Genomic DNA, 25091 nt, shown 5'->3' on the forward strand with positions numbered 1-25091 from the left:
TAATACACTGGTCAGCACACACTAAAATGTATGCATGTTGAAAATATGATTCTCCTCAGAAAACTCATACACATATTTTTTAACTATGAAGTCAAAGGAACACACAAACAGCTAGATATCATTTCTATCGACAACACATGCTTCATCAGAAGGCCATAACATCTTTTAAAACACTGTATAAGTCTCATTTTATACAAGATACAGTACTTCTAATTCTTATATTCTCTTCTACTCTTCTGTGAGAGGTATAATAAGTTTACAGCATGTTGGTTGGCTAATGGGTTCCTACAGAATCTGTTTTAGGCTTGGTTAGGTGGGATAAGAGGTGGATATCCAAGGTAGCCATTTTGATAAGGCAGAAAAGGAGATTTCACATCAAAATTTATACTTGCCTATTGTAAGCATTAATCTTGTACAAAAGGTATCACTATCGAATTGGGTTAAGTTACATATTATAATTTGGATATCAGTCTGATGTGGAATAAGAATACTGCAGTAGTATCACATGCTCTTGTGATTTCTAGTCTAGCTAGACAGAAACATAAATTTACGGGGTGAAAACAGAAATGAGTATTTTCTTCATAAGTTGTTTTCTTATTTTTATTTACTTGAAAGGTGATAAACAAGAGAGAAAATATCTCCCATTTCCTGCATCACTTCTAAAATAGCTGCAGCCGATAATGTAGGCAAGGCTGGACACAACCCGGGTCTCCGTGTGGGTGGCAGGGACTCACCCACTGCGCCATCACCTGCGTTCCCCCAGGCCACACGTTAGCTATCAGGAGTTCAGCAGGCACTCTGATACGGATGTGGGAGTCCCACGTGCCATCCGCACTGCTGTGCTAAACGCCTGCCCCAGAAATGAGTAATTTTCTTTTTCTTAATTATCTCGGACACTTCATTAGCATAACCAAATGAAAATAAGTATTCCACATTATTTCCCTCTACAAATCTAGGAGAACTTGACCAACACATTGAAAATGAAAACACAAGTTCTAATGTTCCTGAATTCAAAAATCCCACTATCTTAACTTTAGTGCTTGACAAAATGCTTTCTTTTCTCTAGCAAACTCAGTCAAGAAGACTTCTGAGTAAGGCAGTTGTCCTGGTTCAGTTTCTACAAATTTCACTGGAAGACAATTTATAAGAAAACATGCAGGAGTTGGCAGTGCGGTGCAGTGGATTAAGCTGCTGCTTACGGCACTGACCTCCCATACTGGAGTTCTGGTTTAAGTTCTAGTTGTTCTGCTCTGATCCAGCTTCTTCCTGGACAGTGCAAGTATTAAGAATCCATCACTCACCAGAAGGTGAGTGGGAGACCAGGAGATGTTCCTGGCCCCTGGCTTTGGCCTGGCTTAGTTCTAGCTGCTGGGGCTACTTGGGGAGGAAACAGTAGATGGGGAATTTATTTTTTTTTCTCTTTACCTATCATTCTTTCTTACAAATAAACAAACATATTAAAAACAGAGAGAAGAAGAAAGAAAACAAACATGGAAATAGGACCTCTACTAAGAGATAACGAGGGCCTGGCACGGTGGCCTAGTGGCTAAAGTCCTTCACCAGGATCCCATATGGATGCCTGTTCTAGTCCCGGCAGCTCCACTTCCCATCTAGCTCCCTGCTTGTGGCCTGGGAGGGCAGTCAAGGACGGCCCAAAGCTTTGGGACTCTGCACCCATGTGGGAGACCCAGCTCCTGGCTTTGGATCAGCGCAGTACTGGCCGTTGCTGTCACTTGGGGAGTGAATCATCGGATGGAAGATCTTTCTCTCTGTCTCTCCTCCTCTGTATATCTGACTTTGTAATGAAAATAAATGGATCTTTAAAAAAAAAAAGAGATAACGATCCCCAGGAAGGAATGGGCTTTAAGGAGCCTCATGAAATCTTGCTTTAGTATGGTTTAGTATGGTGTGGGGCTCTTCAGAAACAGCTGTTTAGCAAATCTGTGCAGATGGTTCCCTGGGTAAATACAAGGGGAAAGTAGTAAAAGCAGACTACTGGAGCATCAAAGAGGTGTGTCTCGGTGGAAGCTGCTTTATTTTATGGAGACAGAGGTATGAAAGTAGCCTACACATTTTGGCCAAGATGGAAGCATTCTTCCTTGACCCTTTGTCATCTTGAGTTCTTAACTTGTACGGAAAAAGATAGTAAGAGCAGATGGTTGAGACCCCCTACAACCAAGTCTCCTTAAGGCACTGGATGGCTTCTTTGTCAAGCAACTCATCAAAGTTAAAGATGCTGTGCTGGAAAGCAAGGAAATGGACACTGCACTTGAGTCGTGCCATGCCTGGGGCTTAAGTTCAGAGCTCTTTTTTTTTTTCAGATTACTCATTTCTAGACTGATATGTTTAGTTATAAAATGAGAGGGTTAAAATAAATATTGCACTAAGACTCCTTCCAGCTTTAAGATTCAAGAACTACATGATTTTCAGAAGTGTTAACTTGTTTCAGGGGATGCTGGCAGACACTCTGCCACCTAGTGGTTGTACTTCAGGCTTTGCAGTCAGGGCATCACCAACGAAACCTGTTATTCCACTGCCCAGTTGTTCTGAGACTCCTTTTGAGGGACTGTGGTTTCACTCCAGGGACCAAATGTCAGTAGCTGCAACAAAAGAGAGAAGGCCAGGTGCCCACTGCAAACAGGACCGAGTGGCTACCTGGTATCAATTAAGAAAAGACCTTGCTTGGTAGGCTTTCTCTGCAGATGTCCATGGTACCCATCTACCCATCAAGATGTCTTCTCCAGGTAAGCCAGGCAAACTAGACTTGAGAGTGGTCAGATGAATAGAACGACTGTCAAAGCACTCAGAAAAAAAAAGTCCTATGAAGATATATTAAAGTGGATAAGCCTAACCGAAGGTCCCAGGTTACTCTGCAGAGTACAACAGCTAAGAATAGATGAGGCAGTACAGCTAAGTATGGCTGAATGATGACTTCTGCCAATCTGGGTCTTCAGAATCTGGAGAAAGGCTTTCATTCACCCAAATTGGGATGAAACCAAGAGCTAATGCCTGTGAAACCAGGAGAACAAGAGGGTATTTTAGCAGCCAGTGGTTTATATAGCAAAGAATATGAAAGTTCCACTGTTTTGAATTTTGAACACTCTAAGACCCTTGTACTGTAGGGACAAACTGAAGAAAAATAACCAAACAGGTGAATAAGATCTCCTGCAAAAGAATGAGATTCCCAATTTTAAAAGGGCAGAAATGATGGTTCTTACCAAATAGGGAAAACTTTGCCCAAGAAATGATTATAGTGTTTTTGAATTTTAAAAAAAATTGTACATTTCTTTTTTTAATAGGGCCACCTCTTTAGAGTATGGGTATATATTTTGTGAGATGTTTTTCTAGGAAAAAAAGCTGACTTTGATGACCTATCACTCTGCAAAAAGCTTGTTGAAAAAGCTATTAAGGTCTTTGAAAAATCTGCATATGTCACTGCAAAAACATCCCATGATTCTGCAAAAAGAACAGATCCTAAGAGTGCTGTTAGCTATCACATCAAAGAAAGTTTTCATGCTGTTATTTTTTTAAGATTTATTTTTACTTTTTTTTTTTTTTTTTTTTTTTTAATTTGAAGGCCAGAGACAGAGGGGAGATACAGGTCTTCCATCTGCTGGTTCACTCCCCAGATGGCTGCGATGGCTAACCCAATCCAAAGCCAGGAGAAAGGAACTTCTTCTGGGTCTCCCACATGGGTGCAGGAATCCAACCATCCTTTGCTGCTTTTCCAGGCCATAAGCAGGGAGATGGGACTCAAACCAGTGCCCATGAGAAGATGCTGGGGCCGGAAGTGGAGACAGCCTACTATGCTATGGCACTGATGTTGTTTTTAACATTATGAGGGAAAGGTGGTTGTAAGTTACTTTCCCTAACTTTGTTTGCAAGAAACTGTCAGCCTTTTTTCCTAAGACATTTTAATTTCCATTTCTGAGACTCCTACCATTCTCTGATTTTAGAGTAGTCCTAAGCAGAAGAGATAACATGTAAGACCCAAATTCTGTTCCCAGATGAAGCAGGGCTTATTGTGCTTGCATTTCCCTTTTCCTCCTTCATTCAAGGAAGTAGTGAAGATCAGGGAGAAGAGGGCCATCTCCAACCACTCAGACATGTACGGACAACTGCAGGGTTCCACTGACAGTGCTTGATAACGTGGAAAATAGTCAACAGATTAAACAACCACACAGGGACACGTGCACCATGATTCAGGGTGGAGAGTAAAAGCCAGGTAAGCATTTACCTTCATTCTGGGGACCTTGTCGTAGTACTTGAAAAAAAACAAGGAACAGGCAGTATACATACCCTAAGAGTCATAAATTGAAGATTCAGAGTTGTGACTGATAAACAAATGCAATGAAGAAGACACTCAGATAAATGAGAGGTACTTCTATTAGTGTTAAAATCAAATTATGAGTACATGGTTTATAAAATTCAGAGTAGCAAGAATAAAATAAAGAGTACACATTTTATGAAGTCAGCAGTCTTTCCAAATCATACCTAGTGGTTCCATTTGAGTACTTTGTTAGGAAGTGCTATCAGAAGTCAGAGGAAATACTTTCTCATGCAGCTGAAACTTACACATCACACAAACAAAACTTTTCTCTGACTTTGAATATGAAAGGAGTAAGGATATGGGAATTTATTTGACAAGGAAGGCCAGAAATAAGCTCTCATCTTCCGTTGCAGAATAATGCTCTGGGTTCTAAATCAACTTCCACCTGCAATTGCTTGTACAATGAACCTGTTACCAACTTTTCTGAATATTGCCAAATATCCAATCATTTGAGCATTAATCCAGTCTCTAAAAATCTTTTAACATGTGTAAAACTCTGGAAGGAACACAGCATATTCTACTTGAGTTCTTCAAAGGGAAGGGATATTTCCCTCAAAGGAAAACTGCAAATTTTATCATAATGAGGGAAAAAGAGGCAGGCATCTGTTTTCTCACATTGGCTTCTCAACCATAACCTAGCATCATCTTACTAGGCACCTCCTGACCAACCACTGAATGCAAGCATTAAATCAAATGGCTAGGGAGTGAGGATTCTCTGTGTCTTCAAATGTAATTTTTGCTTTGGCTCCAACTTATGTTTGACAAATATTTTCAAACAGTTATACACCTGTATTTCAAGATGGAAATTCTTAGTATCTCAGTATAACTGGATGACCTCATCCCACTCGGAAATAGGCCAGATTCCATTAGGCTGTACATTGGGTGGAGAGTTCTTCCAATCCCAAGTCTTTACCGGAATCCTCCAGGTCTTACCATAGTTGGCTTCGATGTATTCGATGGTTTCACAGGGCACGCGGACTTTCATATCTGCAAACTCAGTCCAACAGAGTGTGAACTTGGGAAACAAGTACCTGCAAGCAGAATGGTGGCAATGTGGAGAGGTCAGGCTTTCCCACTGAATTTTGAATTCAGAGCAGGTCAATTCCTGGCTAAGGGCAGAACTTTTCTACTACTCAACTTGGAGGATAGCTAAAGTTCAGCATTCTTTTCATCTTCTAATGTTAACAGCATCCTAATTTCCCTTCCCTAGTCCCAGGCCACAGAATGAGCAGAGGTTAATATCACTTCTAGGCTCAAGAGACAGTTCAAAAACACACAAGTCTGTGTTTAGTCATTTACAGTGATTGGTTTACAGACGGAACAGATACAAGCTAGGAAATGAAAACTTAGCTTTTGAACTTCTGGAAGAAATACTGTCATAGCAAAACACTGCCAAAAGATAGAGGAAAACTATCATCATTTTACTGACAACCTGAAATTTCCCAAGGATACAATACAGCATGACTGTATATTACATTGCTAGGCTTTCTCTGGATTCTACAGCTTACAGAATCCTAATTTTCATCTCAAACAAATGCTAAAGAATATCCTTAAACCAGTCCAAGTATTACTGGTTATAGTTAATTTAATATATTTATTGGAGAACTGTGTTAATTAATGGGTTTGAAAAATGAAATAAAACATGTCTTGAAGGTACTTTGGATCAAGTGAATTAAATTTTACATATTACAAAAATGGTTAAAATTAACAAGTTTGTTTAAATTTATATTTCAAACCATTTCTAAAGTGTTTTTTTTCCCGTTGAGTTTTTTTTTTTTTTTTTTTTTGGTCACAACATGGAAGAATTTTCAGTAGCAAAGTCTGAAATGGAAATAGAAGATATTACAGGAACTTAAAGTACCAGGGAACTGAGGAAACACTGAAAGCCACATTTCAAAAATGCAATCATATTGTAGAAAAAGGAACTAATTGTGATGTTCTCCAAGGCAAGGTCAGTTCTCACATTAAGTATTCTGCCTGCCAACAGCATGTTTGATGACCAAATGAACAGAAAATGAGAGGCTGAACAAATTCTAAAGAAAGGAACAAGTGTTTTTGACTCAAACCAATGGGTGCTGGCAGTTAACAGACAATCCTAGCTGGCTTCTGTGAAAACATAGCAACGGCAAATCCCATGGCTAAGAAAGAAATAAGATACAGATTAGCCCTACCACCTGCTGGTTCCAATTTTATTCTGCATACTCATATTCATGGAACTATTTATTTTGTCATCAGACATTCTCCTCCATTACCAGCCCCTACTTTCCCCAATGAGATGCTGGTCAGCAGTATGTCCACCTGTTCTATTCCATCAAGGGGACACATGAAAGTTAAACTGAGATTGGAACCCTAAACTAGTCACAGAGGTTAGGAAACAACTCCCTCTTAAGCAAAAGCCTGTATAATCTCATCACAAGAGCTAAAAGAGAAAAACGGCAGATCCAGGGTACAGGAACACCACACATTTTACGAAGCGGTATCTTGAACGATGGAGGATTTTATGAGTATATCAAAACATTAAAAATATTCACATGAAAATAATTCAAAAAATTTAACTCAAATGCTAGTTTTTCTTCCTAAATAAAAATATTCCTAAATTGCTTTCTTTTGTTCCTTTCCCCCAATTATTTCTCAATTCTTTCTGAAAAGAAAAATAGCAATTTCTAAGGAGAAGAAGAAAGATAAACAATCCATAGAATGTGAAAACTGAATGTTAAATAGGATTCTGGAAAGGAGGGGGTTGGAATGAGCAACAGCATAGGCCAAGCAGTCGGTCCAGGTTGCCAGTAGATAATGACAGACCTAAGTGCACCACGGGTCAGCTATGCGACCTTGGCTTTCAGAGCTATGATTAACTGTGGCTAAGCAGTTTGTGCTGCCAGGTCCTAGGACAGGATCAGAAATATGAACAGATTTACATTGAAACAGAAGCAAACTTAAATCAGAATATAAATTTCAGGGTTTTCAATATCACAAAATTCCTTCCATTATTTTTCCATTTCAAACCACTTCTAGTTCATTTTATTTTCAAACTAGGAGTTAATTAAAGTAGTTGGAACTAAGAGTTAAGGTACAGTTTTTCCCCTTTACAAATAATCTAAAAATCTACAAATCTACTTGGTGGTGGAAGGATTAAGTAATTTCATCAATTGAGTTGCACAGTGAGCATAATTCCTAAATGAGCAGAAAGCTCATTCACTAACCTTAAGAAACGCTGTTTATTATTAACAGCTAGGTTATCTGAGATATTTCAATTATAACTGACCTTGTTTCCTTTTTTTTTACATTTTATTATTATCATTTTATGATACAGTTCCATAAGCTCCTGGCATTTCTCTTATCCCCTCCCCCAACCTAGTTCCTCTATATCATTACAAAAATACAGTTCTTTATACACAGTCATATGTCCATCATTGTGGGCATGGACAATGGCAGAGAGTCCAGCATCCTATTGTCAAGATATAGTAAACAGTTTCAATGTAAGTCCATCTTTGTCTGGAAGTAGAAATGCATAATACATTGTATCCTCACATCTGGATGTTAGTCTCCATTTCACAGCTACTGTACATCCCCTTAAATGAAAAGTCATAATACAAAATCAACAATAGAAAGAAAAATAGAAATTTACAATGCCATGAAGTTAAATGACATGTTACTAGATATGATAGTCTCCATTACACAGCTACTATAAACCCCCTTAAATGAAAAGCCATAAAACAAAATCAACATCAGGGAGAAAAAAGAAATTAACAACACCATGAAGTTAAATAACGTGCTACTAAATGACTAACGTGTAGCTGAAGAAATGAAAATCAAGAGCCTTCTTGAAGAAAATGATGCCACTGCATGATCTACGAGTCATTGAATGATTTAATCAGAAGAAAGTGTTTTGAAGAGATGAAACCAACAGAAAACAACAAAACCCATGTGATATAGTTTCCGCTGATTTTTGTTGGTGAAGTGTGTCTCTTCTAGACAATAAATAGATGGGTTTTGTTTTTTAATCCAGTCTACTAACTGGCCCTGTTCCCTTTTTCTTAAAAAATAAAATCTATATTTACTTGAAGGCTGGGGAAGGAAAGCAGAGCGAGCTTCCATCTGCTTATTCATTCCCCCAATTCCTGCAATAGCTGGGATTGGGCCAGGCTGAAGACAAGAGCCACTGTAACTTCCTCCAGGTCTCCCAGTGTCAGGAACACACACCGGAGGCACTGTTTGCTGGCTCCCGGCGTGTGCGTTACAGGGAACTTGGAGTGGAAGCAGAGGCACTTGACCTGTAACAAGGCTTAAGAGTTTTTGTGATTATTTTCACGTGCTTTCAAGTGACCATTCTTCTTTGACTCTCACCCTCCAATTTTCTTGCTTTTCTTTGAATTGATTAAGATTTATACGTTCCCTTTTTCTCTGCCTGCTTGTTCGGAAGTTTCAGGTATTATTTGCTACAGTCATCGTTTATTTTTTAACACACTTCTCTGTAACATTTTCTATAAAAGATTAAATTTATGTAGAGTCTCTACCCTCTTCCTAAACATGAGGTATAATGTAACTTAATAATTTAATTAATAATTTAATAATGAGCATAATTATTCCTTCAAAACTGACATAATACTTCCTCCCCTACTTACTGCCAAAGTTTTCCTTCTCCTTTTTTGATCTCTTCAATAACTTCAGCTAATTGCTATTTATTTATTTAGCAGACAATGGCAACAAATTCACTGACATATTTTACAGATTTTTCTGTTCACCACTATTTTGTATTTCATGTTTTTCCTTCTGAGTTCTTTAATAAGCCTTCAAATATGGATGGGTAAAGCACACACCTTTTTACTCTTGATCACATTTTCATTTTGACCTTACTTTTGAATGCTGCCTTTTTTCTTTTTAAGATTTATTTATTTGAAAGGTAGAGCTACAGAGAGAGGGACCCATACACACAGAATGGGGAGAGAGATCACCTCTCTGCTGGCTGAATCCCCAAACAGCTGCAATAGCCAGAATCGGTCCTGCCAAAACCAGGAGCCACTTCCAAGTCTCCCAGGTGGGTGCCCAAGGATTCAGGCCATCCCAGCTGCTTTCCTAGGTACATTAGCAGGCAGCAGCATAACTGGCCATGCACAGCACTGGCCTCTGGAATGCTAGTTTGATCTGTATAGGAGATCATAAACTGTCACTTATTTCTCCTCAGCTCTTGGAAACTATTACTGAATTGGTTTCTGATCTCTATTGTGTGAAGGAAAATTTGAGGACAGTATGGAGATTCCTTAGAAGTTTGAAAATAGATCTCCGATATGACCCAGCCATGCTGCTCCTGAGAATATACCCAAAGAAAACAAAATCAGCATACGAAGCTACTTATAGCCCTGGTGTTTACAGCAGCTCAACTACAAAAATCTGGTGTAATCAACCCAGATTTCCACCAACCAATGACAGGATAAACAAAATGTGATATCTATATATGTGTGTATACTCACACACACACAACACATATATTATGGGATATATTAGCCACAAAAAGAATAAAATCCTTGGGGTGTGGCCAGTGTTATCCATCAACTGGTTAATCCTCTACCTACAAGCACCAGTATTCCATATAGGTGCCGGTTCTAATCCCAGCAGCTCCACTTCCCATCCAGCTCCCTGCTTGTGGCCTGGGAAAGCAGTCAAGGACAGTTCAAAGCCTTGGGACCCTGCACCTGTGTGGGAGACCCAGAAGAGGCTCCTGACTCCGGGCTCCGGATCGGCACAGCTCCGGCTGTTGCAGTCACTTGGGGAGTGAAACAGTGGATAGAAGATCTTTCTCTTTGTCTCTCTTCCTCTCTGTATCTCTGACTTTCCAATAAAAAGATAATATATCTTTAAAAAGCCTATATTATTAAAAATTAATAAGTACAAAAAATCTGTACACAAGTTTTTTTAGTGGAAACTTCTTTTTATTTCTCTTCCAATACTAATTATGTAATTTCTTGTAGAATGAAGTTCATACAACAAATATATATGGCAGTTTTAAAAAATATAATTTATTTACTTACAAGAAAGCTGCTAATGCAGTCTCAGGCAATCTTCTCTTTAAAAAGCATGTTATATAATTAAGTGCCTAAGTATATAATTACCATATAACACGAATTCAAAGCCATTCCCTCAATCTTGCACCTGTTACTCACAGAACTTTGGAGGTATAATTAAGGAGACCTTAGATATAAACTACATGTTTATATATGTAAACTATACGGTTATATATGTAAAATATGAAAGCACAAAGAACAGGAAATATGAGATCATACTTAGAAAAGTCAATGTTTAAGAAAATAAAACTCAGAGAAATGATTCAAATTTGCCTTTTTAGCTTCACAGCTGTAGGAACTGAAGAGACAAATGTGTTTGCTGAGAGCTGTAACAACAAAGGAGCATACTGTTACTCTACACAGCTATAACAACAAAGGAGCATACTGTTAATCTACACGGTTGACAGGGACTGAAGATTCAACAACTAACCCTAGTCTTTAACGACCTGTGAAGCAGCAGAGCAATTAAAAGCAGAGCGACTTAACTTTATGGTTTTAATTTTCCAAACATGGATCAAGTCATCAACCTAGTGCCACTTGTAGGGCTCAAACCTACTTGAATCTTTCTATCACTTAGAAAAAAATAGACAAATCAACAAAAGTACTCCTTTGAAGCAGGAGAGAGGTAAAGGGAAAAAAAAAAAAACCCACATGGAAACTAATTAGAAAGAAGGATTGTCTCCAGAAAGAGGCACTAGGTATTGGCTTCAAAAGAGAAGCAACTCAGGGTCCTCGAGCGGCAGAACCTGAAGATGCAAGGTTGTAGAATAATCAAGCTTTGCTATTGACATGCTTAAAATCTTGGACAAAAATCAAGTTTCCAAATGCAATGTGATAACCTGGATTAAACCTCAGAACAGGAAAGAGACAATAATGGGAAACTGATGAATTTTCTTTTTTTTTTTTTTTAAAGATTTACTTATTTTTATTACAAAGTTAGATACACAGAGAGGAGGAGAGACAGAGAGGAAGATCTCCCATCTGCTGATTCACTCCCCAAGTGAGCACAACGGCTGGTGCTGTGCCAATCCGAAGCCGGGAACCAGGAACCTCTTCCAGGTCTCCAACGCGGGTGCAGGGTCCCAAGGCCTTGGGCCGTCCTCGACTGCTTTCCCAGGCCACGAGCAGGGAGCTGGATGGGAAGTGGAGCTGCCGGGATTAGAACCAGCGCCCATATGGGATCCCGGCATGTTCAAGGTGAGGACTTTAGCCACTAGGCCACCGTGCCAGGCCTGGGAAGAAGTTTTCAATATTCTATGCTTTCTCTATATGTGGCAGCTAATACAGAACATATATAGTATAGGGATGAAATACTCACTTTGGGATATGATTATCATTTTTAGCCTGTATTTAAATTCCAGTGGAAATGTGCTGTTTTTACTTTTACTTGCTGGATAGTGGCAAATTAAGCCTGGGACTATAGAGTGGATAAAAATTATATCTGTGCAACTACTGTTGAAAACAAGGAAGCGAGGGAGAGATTTGGAGGCGGGAATTGAAAGTAAGGAAGTGTGATTGCTTGGAACTGTCCATGAAATGCATAAAATCTGTTCTCTTAATAAGAATGCACAAGGAAAAAAGACCATGGGCTCTGAAGCGAGACACACACCTAAGCCTTAGCAGCACCTCAATTTCCTCATTCATAAAATGAAGTCAATGAGCGTAAAATCTTTAGAAAATTTTTTTGTAAATGTTAGATAAAAAAGTACAAATAGAAGCCTGGCACAGTGCCTACCACATAGTAATTATTTAAACAAAGATTAACTATTACTAACTCCTCCTAGACTTTTGGCCTGAAATCTTATCAGCTGATTCAAATAGGAAGGGAAAAATTTACCCAAAGAAACTGAGGCAGCATCTTTAGAAACTAGGAAGCTATGGAATAAAGTCTACATCCTAAAAAATTAATATACTCATTACTTTTTGTTTATTTATTTTTAAAGATTTATTTATTTTATTGAAAAGGCAATCACTCTTTATTAATGATAATTTGAATTTTGGAGATCAAAAACAGCTATAAAATGCAGATAATGATAAAAAATGTAATTTGGGTCTCAGTAAAAGGCTTTAGGTGAAGGAGTGAAAGACTGAAGACTGGGCCTGGCATGATGGCCTAGTGGTTAAATGCTCGCTTTGTGTGGCCCAGGATTCCGTGTGGGTGCAGGTCATGTCCCTGCTGCTCCACTTCCCATCCAGTACTCTGCTGTGGCCTGGGAAGGCAGTAGAGGATGGCCCAAAGCCTTGCGCCGCTGCAATCATGTGGGAGACCTAGAAGAAGCTCCTGGCTCATGGCTTCAGGTCAGCTCAACTCTACCCACTGCAGCCACTTGGGGAATGAACCAGTAGACGGATGATCTTTCTCCCTGTCTCTCCTTCTTTCTGTAAATCTGCCTTTCCAATAAAATCAAATACATCTTAAAAAAAAAAAAAAGACTGAGGACCAAGGCTGCAATTAAAAAAAATCTTGTCCAGAGAATTGCTTCAGTTTAGCAGTTTAGGTACTAAGCTTTGTGCTGCTACAGTAGCACACTAGTAATAACGATATGGAAACAGCGACAAAAGCCAATGCTTGTAGAGCTTAGAATGTGCCAAGCACTGTGCCAAGGGCATTACATATATTAATGCACCTAATCTGCTAGTTCTAGGCAGAAAGCACTAGGGCTTAAAAGTCAAATGCATGTGGGGTTAAATCTTAACCCCAGCTACTGAGTTTGAGTAAGTTACTTCACTTCTCCTCATATTTAATTGGGGATGATAATACCTACCCCACAGAGGTACTATGAGGACTAGCTGAGATCATATACATAAGGTACTTATCACAACACATCACACCTAGAGTTACCCTGGTACATCTGTGTTCATTGTTGTTGCTAATATTAAAATTCTTATTAAATATTAGGATCAAAGACATCATTCCACAGGCATGAAGAGTAAGCTTTGGGAAGAGAAAAACCTCGCTTCTTCCATCTTGTATTCTTCTTTAGCTTCTTAAAAATGATAAGCATTCTATATTCATTCTCAGAATGAGCTGCATATGGAAAAATTAAATATTATAAAAAGTCTCTTGGACTCACTCTTAAGGTTTTGGGGTTCTTTTTCCCCTCTGGAAAGTAGTGTTAAAAATATTAATTTCTTTAAGGAGAATAGTGCTTGAAAAGGATGAAAATGACATTTGGCTGGGAGAATCCTCCAAAGAAGCAACTCTAACTGCCATCTCCTGTTCTTTCTTCTGCCTTTCAAGGTCACAATAAAATGACAGAGAATCTGGGACTCACACCATCTGTCCAGGCAGTTCTATCACTGCTCATTTCTCTTGTGAAAACATTAGAACACTTCACACTTCGCGAAGGCTGCTACTATAAAGAGCAGCACGAAAAATGCTTTTTTCATGCAGAAATGGAGAGGTTGTAAATGAACAGTTCTTTTGAGGTTTGCCAAGTTTCACGTCAGTGAGAAGAAAAATTTACACCTTAGAGAGAAAAACCAAGAACAGAAGGATTCTAATACTAGCTCTAGAAATTCTCTCTCTCAGAAATAAGGTGATATTCTTAAATAAGCTAAGATTAACACTGATACAACCAAAATGCTGATTTCTAATACATGCATTTCTCAGAAGACTAACAAGAGACAGTTTACTACTGTGACTACTACTGCAGTGCAGTTAAAAGCAGTAGCTAGTGATTACTCAGTAAACCTTGGCACTCTTCCAAGCTCTTTTTCTATATTAACTCAATGCTTAATACTACTCTATGCAGTAATTTCTGTCACTATTTCAATGTTACAAGTGAAGAACCTTGGGCACTTAGAGGTTAACTTGTCCAAGGCAATACAGCTGGTAAAATGTGGAGCAGGGATTAAGAAACAAGCATACTGACTCAACACTTGTAATTGTTATAGTGTTATATTATTATTATCATTATTATTATTATTTTATGATATAGTTCAATAAGCTCTGGGATTTCCCCTGCCCCTCCCCAATGCTTTATGGTCTTTTAGAAACAGACTCTAAGTTATACATTAAATTTGGTTTCTCTATCATACTTTGAATTAACTGTAGCAGAGGGTACATTACTAAGTATTTACTGAGGTAAAATACTTTAACCTAGTTTCAGTAACTATCAATTACATTCATTAGCTTAACAGTTTCTCTTTTTAAGATTTATTTATTTATTTGAAAGTCGGAGTTATAGAAAGGGAGAGGCAGAGAGAGAGATCTTTCATCCACTGGTTTACTCTTCAAAGTGCTAGGCCCGGCTGAAGCCCAGAGCCAGGAGCCAGGAGCCAGGAGCTTTCTCCAGGTCTCCTACATGGGCGCAGGAGCCCAAGGACTAGAGCCTTTCTGCTGCTCTCCCAGGCACGCAGGCAGGGAGCTGGAGTAGAAGTAGAGCAGCTGGAACCTGAACCGGCACCCGCATGGGATGCTAGTGCTGGAAGTTCTGCTCACTTCCTACGGCACAGACCCCTCACTAAGTTCTAAGTGTCTTACAATGAGAGGTTAGGCAGCACAGAGGAGTTTGTTGTGATAAGGCAAAATAATTTTGCAATTACTAAAAGTTTCAAGAATATATTATGGGATCAATATAAATTTGGGGATACTATGAGCCTATGAAAAAAGATTGGGGATTATTTTCAAACCTCCAGAACAAGTTCAACTGTACAAAAAGATTCCCTGCCTTTAGGTAAAGATGACAAAACCCTCGTTAGGTGTTGGAGTACCCAGGGGAAACCGGTCTGAACTTTGAATCCCTTTTGTATTTCCAGAATACTCTCCTTTGCGAACAAGGTGTCTTGTTCTCTGTCTACTGATAGAAGCTCTAATCTCAGCCAGGTGGAGAGGTAAATTTGTCACTATTGACATGACTCTCCTATTACTGACACTAACGTCAATAATCACATTAGCAATAAAAACATCGATAAGTAATAACCCCCCTCAGTGCTGATAACTTAATAATTGGTAGCACTGATGCTTCATATGGTAAGGTGTATCAGAGATACAATCTGTCTGTCTCACTCCTTCACTTAGTTGCAGGGTGACTGAACAAATAATACTTACGTTCTCAGTCTAACAGGACATCTATCTCCTAAGGTTGATGTGAGAATTTGATGGGTTATTATGCAAAACGCTCAGAAAAGTGCCAGACAATGCTATGCCCATATTTTAAAAACGATGCCATTAATGTTAGAACTAATGCAGGCCAATGATGTCATAAAGGATAGTTTCTTTGATATCATTTTGACTTTTCCTACCCAAGAGTTTAACTATGACAGCATTCAAGGAACCATAATCAAGCAAGCAGAAAAACCTTCAACTTAACAATGTAAATCTAAATCACTGCATCTCATCAGTTACGACACCTTTTCCTTAATTCTCTCATCCGTGAATTATGTGCTACAACTTTAACTGGCAGTGTTTTCTTTTCTCAGTAGCACATAACACAGTGACACATGTCACAGGGGACATCGTCTGATATTTGGCTAACTAACCGCTGTGGATTAGCCTCCAGTCTTTATTAAAGCTTGCAGATCCATTTGAATGGACCCATTTCTTCACTTAAACTTCACCTTGACTGTCTTCGTATCAATCGCCTTGACAATCTTCTTATCTATATGGATAATCCACTTCCATATCATTATCAAGCTACCACGGGTGCTGGGCTTATTCTCTATGTTTTTCGTTAGAGTGTTCTCTTTCTGATGACTTAGGGGCTTTAATCATGACTCCTTGAGTTGCTACACCCAGGGACACTTGGACACTTCCTCTTCACAGAGAGTTCTTACCTCAGGAGCATAAATGGATTCTACAGGTGAGCTGGGAAAGTAGTAGAAAATAATGGAGCCTTTAAGGTTTGTTTACTGTTTGTTTTCCATTTGCAGTTACTTTCTTATCTCTACCTTTTAAAATTATATCTACAGCTCCTTTTATAAGTATTTATCTAATACATACTTAAATTTTTTCCCCGTTTTGGCCTGGGTGCCTCCATTCCATATATGATCAGTCTCTTCATAGAAGAAAAAAATGTCAAGTTTTATATCCTCTTTTCCCTGGAAGGATAGTTCCAAGCTGTCTTCTACCTAGGAGGAAGACAAGACCTTTACAGAATGAAGCACATTTAACTTCTTTTTAGAGAGAAAAAGGTCCTCTTTTGCATGGGTAGAGTATCAATTCAAAGCTGCACATTTTTCAAGTTGGAGCACTTCTGAAATTGGGCAGCATGCTATCATTTAGTTTCTTAAATGCATACAAAACAATGCTGCCTCTTCACGATACCTCAGTCAGGGACCTGTGGTAGTTTTTAACTCTACAGAGAAAGTAGAAACATCATTCCAGAGTCTCTTTCCTACTGAATCAGGAAAGGACTCTAAATGACTCCTTTAACAAGCAAGCAAAAATATTAGGAAATAAGCCTCTCATTACCACTACTAAGTACTTCCACTGTGTTACACATCATCACATGCACAGCATGGGTCATTAGGTTAAATACAAACACACTTAGAAAGTTCATGAGAAGTGGAATAAAAAACAAGGGGCGGGTGTTGCTGCACAGTGAGGTAGGCTAATGGGTGGCACATCTGCTTTCTCAGTGCTGGGGTTCAACTCCTGCCTCTGCGGCCAAGTCAGTTTCTACTTGGCACCTGTGGAGGTAGCAGGTGACGGCTCAGGCACTTTGGTCCTTGACATCTGTAGGCCAGGAGTTTTCAGTTTCTGGGATGGGCCTGGCCTAGCTCAGGCTTCCGTGGACATACAGGAAGTAACTGCTTGATAGATCTGTTTCTCTCTCATATGTGTATGTGCCTGTCTCTCTGTGTTTTTCACTGTGCCCGTAGGTATATAAAAATGAACAAAATCTTTAAATATATGCTTACTTTGGTGCAAAAAACTTTGATTCTATATATATATAAGGGATCTTCTAAAAATTCATAGAAAATGCATGTTATGAGTCAACTACACATAGATTTCAAAATTTTTTTGCACCAAAACAGTTATGCTTAATTCCAGGTTTCCATGAACATTTGACACACTCTTGTACCTGAGGAAAAAAAAAAAAGTTAAGATTCAGGGAAAAAATGATTTTGAGAACATTTCCCTAAAGAAATTAATCTTTCAAATATTTATGCTCCCACTGGGCATAGTGCATCTGTTTATCACAGCACTAATCGCATAATAATCAGTTATGTGTTTTTTTTCTTTCCAATTAGGCAGTTCCTCAAAAGTGAGAGCTATAATTTATGCATTGTTGAGTCTCAGGTGCAGCGCTCAGGGCCAAACACACAGTGAAATCTTCAGCATGTGTTTGCTGAATGACGAGAGCTCCACGGCTTTAACTCTGTCCTCAGGAATACATTTTAGTAATGTTTTAATAAAATAGTGATTATTTATCATATCAGAAATACTTCTCTAGTGGCTAAACATACTTCTATTTGCTTGGTAGGAAACGAGGAAATTAAGACCAAGGTGACTGCAAAGGGTCATTGGTTTTGGGTATAGAAATCTAGTAGTGTGCTGTGAACTTCCATCTGGGCCATGATGGAGGCTTTTGCTATAATCTGCAGTAAGATAAACAAGAGGTCAGCACTCAGCGGGATAGGTCATATTGATAATGACCTCTATGCTTCGGAACGCATAGATTCAAATGCCTCATAGGAAACAATGTAACTTTAGCGAGGCAGGTGAGATTCCTGTTATGCTAATTGATGTTACATGTTATAGTAATTCAATACCATGATACTTCCCAATAAAATGGCAATCAATTAATCTCCAAGTGTCTTAGATCCTTCCTACATCATCAACAGGAAGTGAATTTTCTGGCATTTCCTCAAATAGGACAAAAATCACAAATGTTAGTAAGTTTCTGCTAAACTCTGGGCAATAATGAGTGATAAAATTATGTATATAGCACTCTCAGGCATGTCTGAGTTCCTTAATACAAACTTTGCAAATGAAACATTATTTATGAAATAAAGGCAGTTGCTACTGACCTTCCCAAACTTGTGTTTGAGTGGAAGTCCTGCATCCCGGAAAGCTAAAATAATGTCAGATTTGTAATCTTGTATAAAAATGCCTAGGTCAACATCTTTACTATAAGGAATAATGTCGCATTGCCGATACCATCCTAAAAATTTAAAAACAAGAAAACAATTTTAAACAATATTTGATTTGGAAAAAATAACTACTTATTACAAAATGAATGATTTCTGTTTAAGATGATTTTATTTCACAGGATTAGATTTAGGGTATTTTACCAAAATCATTTTTTAAAAAATGAAATCCTAACTTAGAAGAAATAGTTAGAGGAGTCACTAATTGAAGATTTATTGATCTACCTTCCTGCCTGTCAATCAGCTGACAGAACTACCAATCTTTACTGAACAAGCCTACCTATCTGTTCCTATTACCTATCTAGCTATCTTTACTGGAGTGAACACTTCAATTCCCTCAAAAGATTTTATGATAAATTTTAACCACTTAATAACTACTAGTTTTAATAATGTTAACTGGGACAATAAATTTAAAAATTAAGTCATTCTTTCATCGTAACTCTCTAGTGATGCAGACTACATCTAGTCTACTATAGTATACTAGTCTACTAGTCTACCATAAGACATTTTGAAATTGTTAAAGTATTTTTCTCAGGGACTATGCCTTTCTGGAGCCAATAATTTACACAATGTGATAGGTCTGAACAGCTCATATCTTATGGCTCACATCAAAAAGCAGCATCAGCTTCAGTTTTCAACACACTGCCAAAAGTTATCAATGCTCTGTAATTATCCTTACAGGTGTTCTTTTCAGGCAACATTATTTGGAATTTCAAAAGATTTCTATCAAAAATCTATAAATCATTAAAACAGAAGCGTTCTCAAATATCACTTAGCTTCCTTAAATCAAGAAAACCATGGAGCTAAAATCTCAAAGCAAATCATGACAGACGATTAAGAAATATTTTTGATGATGCCAACTATAAAACAATCTTGTTTCTAAAAAGTTAAATCTTAAGCAAATATCAGAAATATGTAAGATGTATTCATTTTTTGGCTTGCTCCGATGGTTAGCTACTTGACAAGAATCATCTAAAATTTCCACAAAGTCTAATATGTAGGATAGCTACAAACCCTGATTTAGACCTGTCACATCAATATTAATTTGAAGTATTTATTAATTTATCTACTTGACAGGGAAGGAGAGACAGAGAGCTCTCATTTGTTGGTTCGCTCTCCAAGTGCCTATGACCTAGGTGGGTCTGACTGAAGTCAGCAGCCATGAACACAACCCAGTTCTCTCTCATGGGTGGCAGGAATGCAAACAGTCGAGCCGTCACTGCCCCCTCCCAGGGTCTGCAAAGGCAGGACTCTGAAGCTAGACCCCAAAGTCAGGCGGAGCGTTTCAATGTGGGCTCCAGAGAGTCTCACTGGTGTTTTAACTGCTAAGCCAATCTACTCCCCAATATAATTATTAATGGAACCTTCCTTTCCTGCTCAAAAGTCCATTGAATTAGATAGAGAATAAGTTCGATGGTAAGTAATCCTATAAAAATGGCAGCTGAATTGGGCATTGCACAAAAACTGTTACAATCAAGAAAGAACAAAGTTATAATCAGTTAGTGACACAAACAAAAACAGGACAAATTTAGGATTCTAATCAATTTTGAGTCCCAGAGACATTTCATTCAATGTACGGTAGAACAGAGAGTCAGAACACTTTCAAATTCTAATGAAAGCCTTCCTACAGATTGGAGATACGTCTGGATTTCCCCATCTCAGACGAACAGTAAGGTATAAATGGCCTAGGCTCAGATCAGAGAAAGGTCACTGGAAGATCGTAGGACGGTGTTTTCAATCCTGGCTCTTTACAAACCTTTGCTACCAATGCAAGCAATCTGCACAATGTGTAAATACAGAAGAAATATGCTTTTTTAAAAAAAAATAATATTAATCTTTGGCACAGAAATAACAAAACATTAACAATTACAGAAGACTGTACTATAGCCTGAATGTTCTGATATAAATATCGTACACGTCACTTATTTTTTTTTAGTAAACACAAGCATGGTCTTAACATTCCATTTCATCTTTCTGCAACTAGTTTCTTTTTTTTAAAAAAAATCTACAGACTTTTCCTCAGTGTATTATTAATTCTGCCTAAAAATATGACACACCAAATATCACTGATGTCATCTCACTCCCACAAGGTCAGACAATGAAGTGACAAAAAAGAGAAATGTCAAACAACCGAACTTTACCTAGACAAGTTCCACTGCTCAGCCAGAACTGTACTCCTAAGTTCTTCAGTGTCCTGGCTGCTAGTTGTAGTAAGTCTTTGGCATTCTTCCTAAAGGTCATAGCTTCCACAGTGTTCTCATCAAGGTACTGCTATAGATTAAAAAAAAAATAAGTCATCTACTATAGCCATTTCTACAAATATTTCTGACACCTGAATTAAATTTGAAAATTATCCCCATATTATATCTCTTTTCTATTATAAAAATTAGCTTTAATAACTTTCAATCATACATTAAAATGAGATTACAGGAGTAGATTTTTGGGAGAGACAAGTTGAAAAGGATGAACCTTTATCAGCTTCCTCCTTAACTGCATAATTTAGCAAGTTGGGCAAGCCGGGAAAAAGAGGGTAATTATAGCAGAAGCAAATCTAACTCCATGCTGCCTTCATCAGTCCCTGAAAACACTGGTCCTCACAGGCTGCAGCACAGCAGGAAGGGCCTGGAACTCCGAATCAGCTTATCTGAATTAAAAAATAGTTTCATTCCTTTCTAGTTATGAACCTGGACATATTCTTTCAGAAAAAAATCTATGCTCTAATGAGAAAAGCCATTTCATTTCATTCATCACTACCTCCAGTACCCAGAACAGTGGTTAACATTCATTGAATGAATGAGAGAAGGAAATAATAAGTAAATCTCTTTTAGCTCTACTTTTCTCTGTAATTTAGAGATAATAATTATACTTTGTAGGATTGGTGTAAAGAGTTAAGGTGAAAGAACACTTTGTGAATTATGAAACTTCAAGCAAACATTATCATTTATTTAGCTGTCTTTCCTTTTGCAACTTTCTTCATTATTACAATGTTCAGGAACTGAAGAAAGCACATAAATTCTATAATGATATTTCACTACCTGTTGATAAGATCTAAACTTCTTGGCCTTTCGGGCACTGGCACGAACGCAGAACACAGTGTTCTGCTCCATGATTACTGGCCAGCCTCCTCTCCACATCTTCCCCATGCTACTTATCACAACAGCAAACACTAACTCCTCACTTTCAAACTCGCACTTTCGCACTCCCCTCTGGACTTTCATCCTCGCTATTGATCTGCTCTATCCTTGACTAACAAATATTTCACCTCTCACATCCAGCCTCTGAGAAAAACCTTCTGATTTTCCCACGAAGACATGTGCATTTACACCTCCACTGGTTTTATTCAGTACATTTAGAGCAAAGAACCATGTTTGGTATTAGACACACAGATGTTTCCTCAGTGTGCTTACAGTTACTAGATACAACGTTTGCTGTATTTCTGACATTTAATTCTATTTACTGATTTTATTTTCACTGTCTTTACTAGACTGTTCCTGCTTAGGGGCAGGAACAACATTTGTTCATCACAGTGCCTGTGGAGGCAGAATGGTGCATCTGTGAGCATAACATATGGATGAATGTGTAAACAAATTATTAAGTCCCTCCTCTGCCTATAAAATCTTGACAAATCCTGCAATGTTTGTACAACGCAGTAGGAAAGTTTATAGTTCCTAGAAGGTTTATAGGAATATTAAGCTAGGAGTTTCCAGGCCTAGGATTTAGTCCACTCTCAGCCAGTAACGACTGTGTCACTGGGATCCTGAAGAATCAATTTCTTTATCTGTTACAGGAGAACACTTCCTGTATTGCAGAGAGCAACTAGAAGGAACACACTCAATGGCAGACAAAATCGCTCTGTGCTCCACAGAACATCAGGTGTGACAGGCACAGCCTCCTGGGGCTTTCTCTGTATGTTCAGATGAGTTCCATAATACACCTTTGCTAATAAGACACTCTCAAAAGCTCCATTTCTTATAACTCACTCAATATGTGTTAAACTAGACACATGTATACAATGGGCATTGAAGTTATAGCATTAAAATTACTTTTCTTTCATTTAAAAATACCATTTATAAATCCTGGAATTTCCATCCTCGTCTCAACACAAAGACAAAATTAGTCTGGCTTAAAAATAATGTCCATTTGATTTTTCCTGTTCAACCAGTGAATAGGGACACAAATCCAAAATAGGACCTCATAGGAAAGAAGGCATCAGCACTTGCAGCAAGTTAATGAGGTGAACATCAACAGTAATGGGACAAATCAAAAGTAGGCAGTGACTGGTGGGCAATAATGAAAAGAACAAGGGATCATTTTGAGATTCCATCTGCAGATTTGTAACCTGAATCCAAATGAGACAACCTAAAAAAGGGATATTTGACACCACTGTCGATTCTGTAATTGTGAAAAGTACCAGAGTTACGTTAAGTCACAAAAGGACTGAGAAAGTCTCCCAAACTGAAGGGGACTAAAGAGAAAATTAACACAACATCTGATTTCTTTATTATAAAGGTTATTATTGGAACAATCAGCAGAACTTGAATGGGGATTAAGAAGTGATACCATATGTGTTAGTTTCCTAGATATTCTATCAGGACACGTATGAGAATGTTCTATGTGTGTAGGAAGTGGTGAGATTCAGGCTGTTTGGATGATAGCTTACTTCAAAGAAGTTCAAAAACAAAAAGTCATTTGTATCTTGTATACAACATTTATGCAATTCCAAAATCATCTGAAAAACTGTTACAAGGAAGAATGCTAGGAGGCTGCAATAGAAAAAGATTAGTTTATTGATTATTTTACAGTGCTCATTGTATTTAAGAATGACTGGCGCCATCAAGTGTTCAAATATATGTATGCGCACTTTAATTTGAAAACTTACAAACAAGGCTCCGATGTAAGAAATAAAGAACAAAAGATTTTAAAAGGTTAAGTATGAAAAAAATTTATTAATCTCATTAGAGACTTTATACCAGGATTGCCAATACACTAGAAGGAGAAAAAAAAAAACAAATTAGGAACCACTGTCTGGTACAAAGGGTGTAGAAAAATAAGACGAAGAATGATCGTGAAGTTCATTAACCGTAATTTGTGACTGTGAGTCAGCAGCCAGCATGCCAGTCTCGCTCTCTAATGCAGATTAAACACTGCAACTCTGGGGCTTCGCTCAGCGGCCAAGCCCTCTGATTGCGTGTCATCTACATTCTCCTGTACATGCTGGCTGAGTGCTGGCCTTCCACATGTCAAAGGCAAGAGTGAAAAATGCAGAGTTAAAACAATTGGACATTACTCCATGATTTCTCAGTATCTGGAAACATTTTAAGATTTATATTATGTTCTCACAAAGACCAAGAAAACAAATGGGAAAATGCATGCCAGCCTATAAAGCAGCCCTAAAAAGTATCACTAAAAAAATCATTCAATTCAGATGAACACCTTATTCTTGGGCCCGGCGGCATGGCCTAGTAGCTAAAGTCCTCGCCTTGAATGCGCCGGGATCCCATATGGGGGCTGGTTCTAATCCCGGCAGCTCCACTTCCCATCCAGCTCCCTGCTTGTGGCCTGGGAAAGCAGTAGAGGATGGCCCAAAGTTTTGTGACCCTGCACCCGCGTGGGAGACCCAGAAGAGGTTCCTGGTTCCCGGCATCGGATTGGCGCGCACCAGCTGTTGCGGCTCACTTGGGGAGTGAATCATCGGACGAAGATCTTCCTCTCTGTCTCTCCTCCTCTCTGTATATCTTACTTTGTAATAAAATAAATAAATCTTTAAAAAAAAAAAAAGAACACCTTATTCTCTAGGCATTTATAAGATCTTTTCTTTGTGACAAGTAATGTGGTTGACACTGGGCCTTCAGAGGTGAATTAAATGAGATGCCTTCCAGTAAGAAGTTAACGCAATTTTAGTAGGGGGACAAATCAGACATTCACAACTCACTGTGATAACCGTGACAGAGGTGGCAGCCTGGCAAGCTCCCTTCTTGCAGGAAGACAGTGGTTACACTGAAGCATCAAACTCCACGCTACTGTATGATGGGGACCTGTCAGGCTGCAACCTGTCTACTACAACAGTTCCCTCCACACTGCGGACAGAACCATCTATCCCAGCTTTTCATTCATGAGGCTGGGCAGGTAAATTTCACAGCTCTACAATGATAAACTTAACAAATACGACTGAGAAAGTTGTCCAGCTGTCTGGCCAACGTCTTGGGAGGTAGCACAACACACCAGAGGAAGTTTGCCTTTGTGGGTCTTGAAAAACTGGCAGTTTCATTTCCATCCTTACATATGCAGCTTTCTTGGCAAGGATGCAGAACTTAAAGGGCAAGTGGATTAAAGTACAAAACCACACTGCAAATTTGCCTTTTTTTTTTTTTTTTACTGTATTCCTGTTTCACATCATCTCTTCGAGGTGAACTTTCATACCCTTCAAAATCACCTTTATATCCCCAGGGTCAAACGCATAGCAAACACTGCAACAAATCAAGACACATTAGATGTGTTTTGTATTGAAGGCTAGAGCAGCAGAATAAAGTAAAGTTCAAAACGCACCTGGCCTTTGTATAGCATTTATCTTCAAAACCTTCATAAACACAAAAAACTCAAAA

At 38.4% G+C, this 25091-nt stretch overlaps 1 protein-coding gene across 8 annotated transcripts in view; it reads right to left on the bottom strand.

Annotated features, from left to right (window-relative positions):
• The window catches only part of FKTN (fukutin), a 93760-nt gene that overhangs the window by 52068 nt on the left and 16601 nt on the right, over positions 1-25091 (bottom strand). For 4 of the 8 annotated variants that reach the window (XM_058672991.1, XM_058672990.1, XM_058672992.1 and 1 more), the window contains exons 6-9: positions 20631-20760; positions 18370-18503; positions 16337-16464; positions 5264-5361 (exon numbers count right to left, since the gene is read on the bottom strand). In XM_058672991.1, the coding sequence (XP_058528974.1) occupies positions 5264-5361; positions 16337-16464; positions 18370-18503; positions 20631-20760 (490 nt within the window). Of the gene's footprint in view, positions 1-4818; positions 5362-13383; positions 13862-16336; positions 16465-18369; positions 18504-20630; positions 20761-25091 lie in introns of those variants that run through there. The other 4 variants (XM_058672989.1, XR_009246679.1, XR_009246680.1 and 1 more) reach the window with 4 other exon arrangements.

This window comes from Ochotona princeps, chromosome 14 (genome assembly GCF_030435755.1).
Source record: "Ochotona princeps isolate mOchPri1 chromosome 14, mOchPri1.hap1, whole genome shotgun sequence".
Classification (NCBI taxonomy): domain Eukaryota; kingdom Metazoa; phylum Chordata; class Mammalia; order Lagomorpha; family Ochotonidae; genus Ochotona; species Ochotona princeps.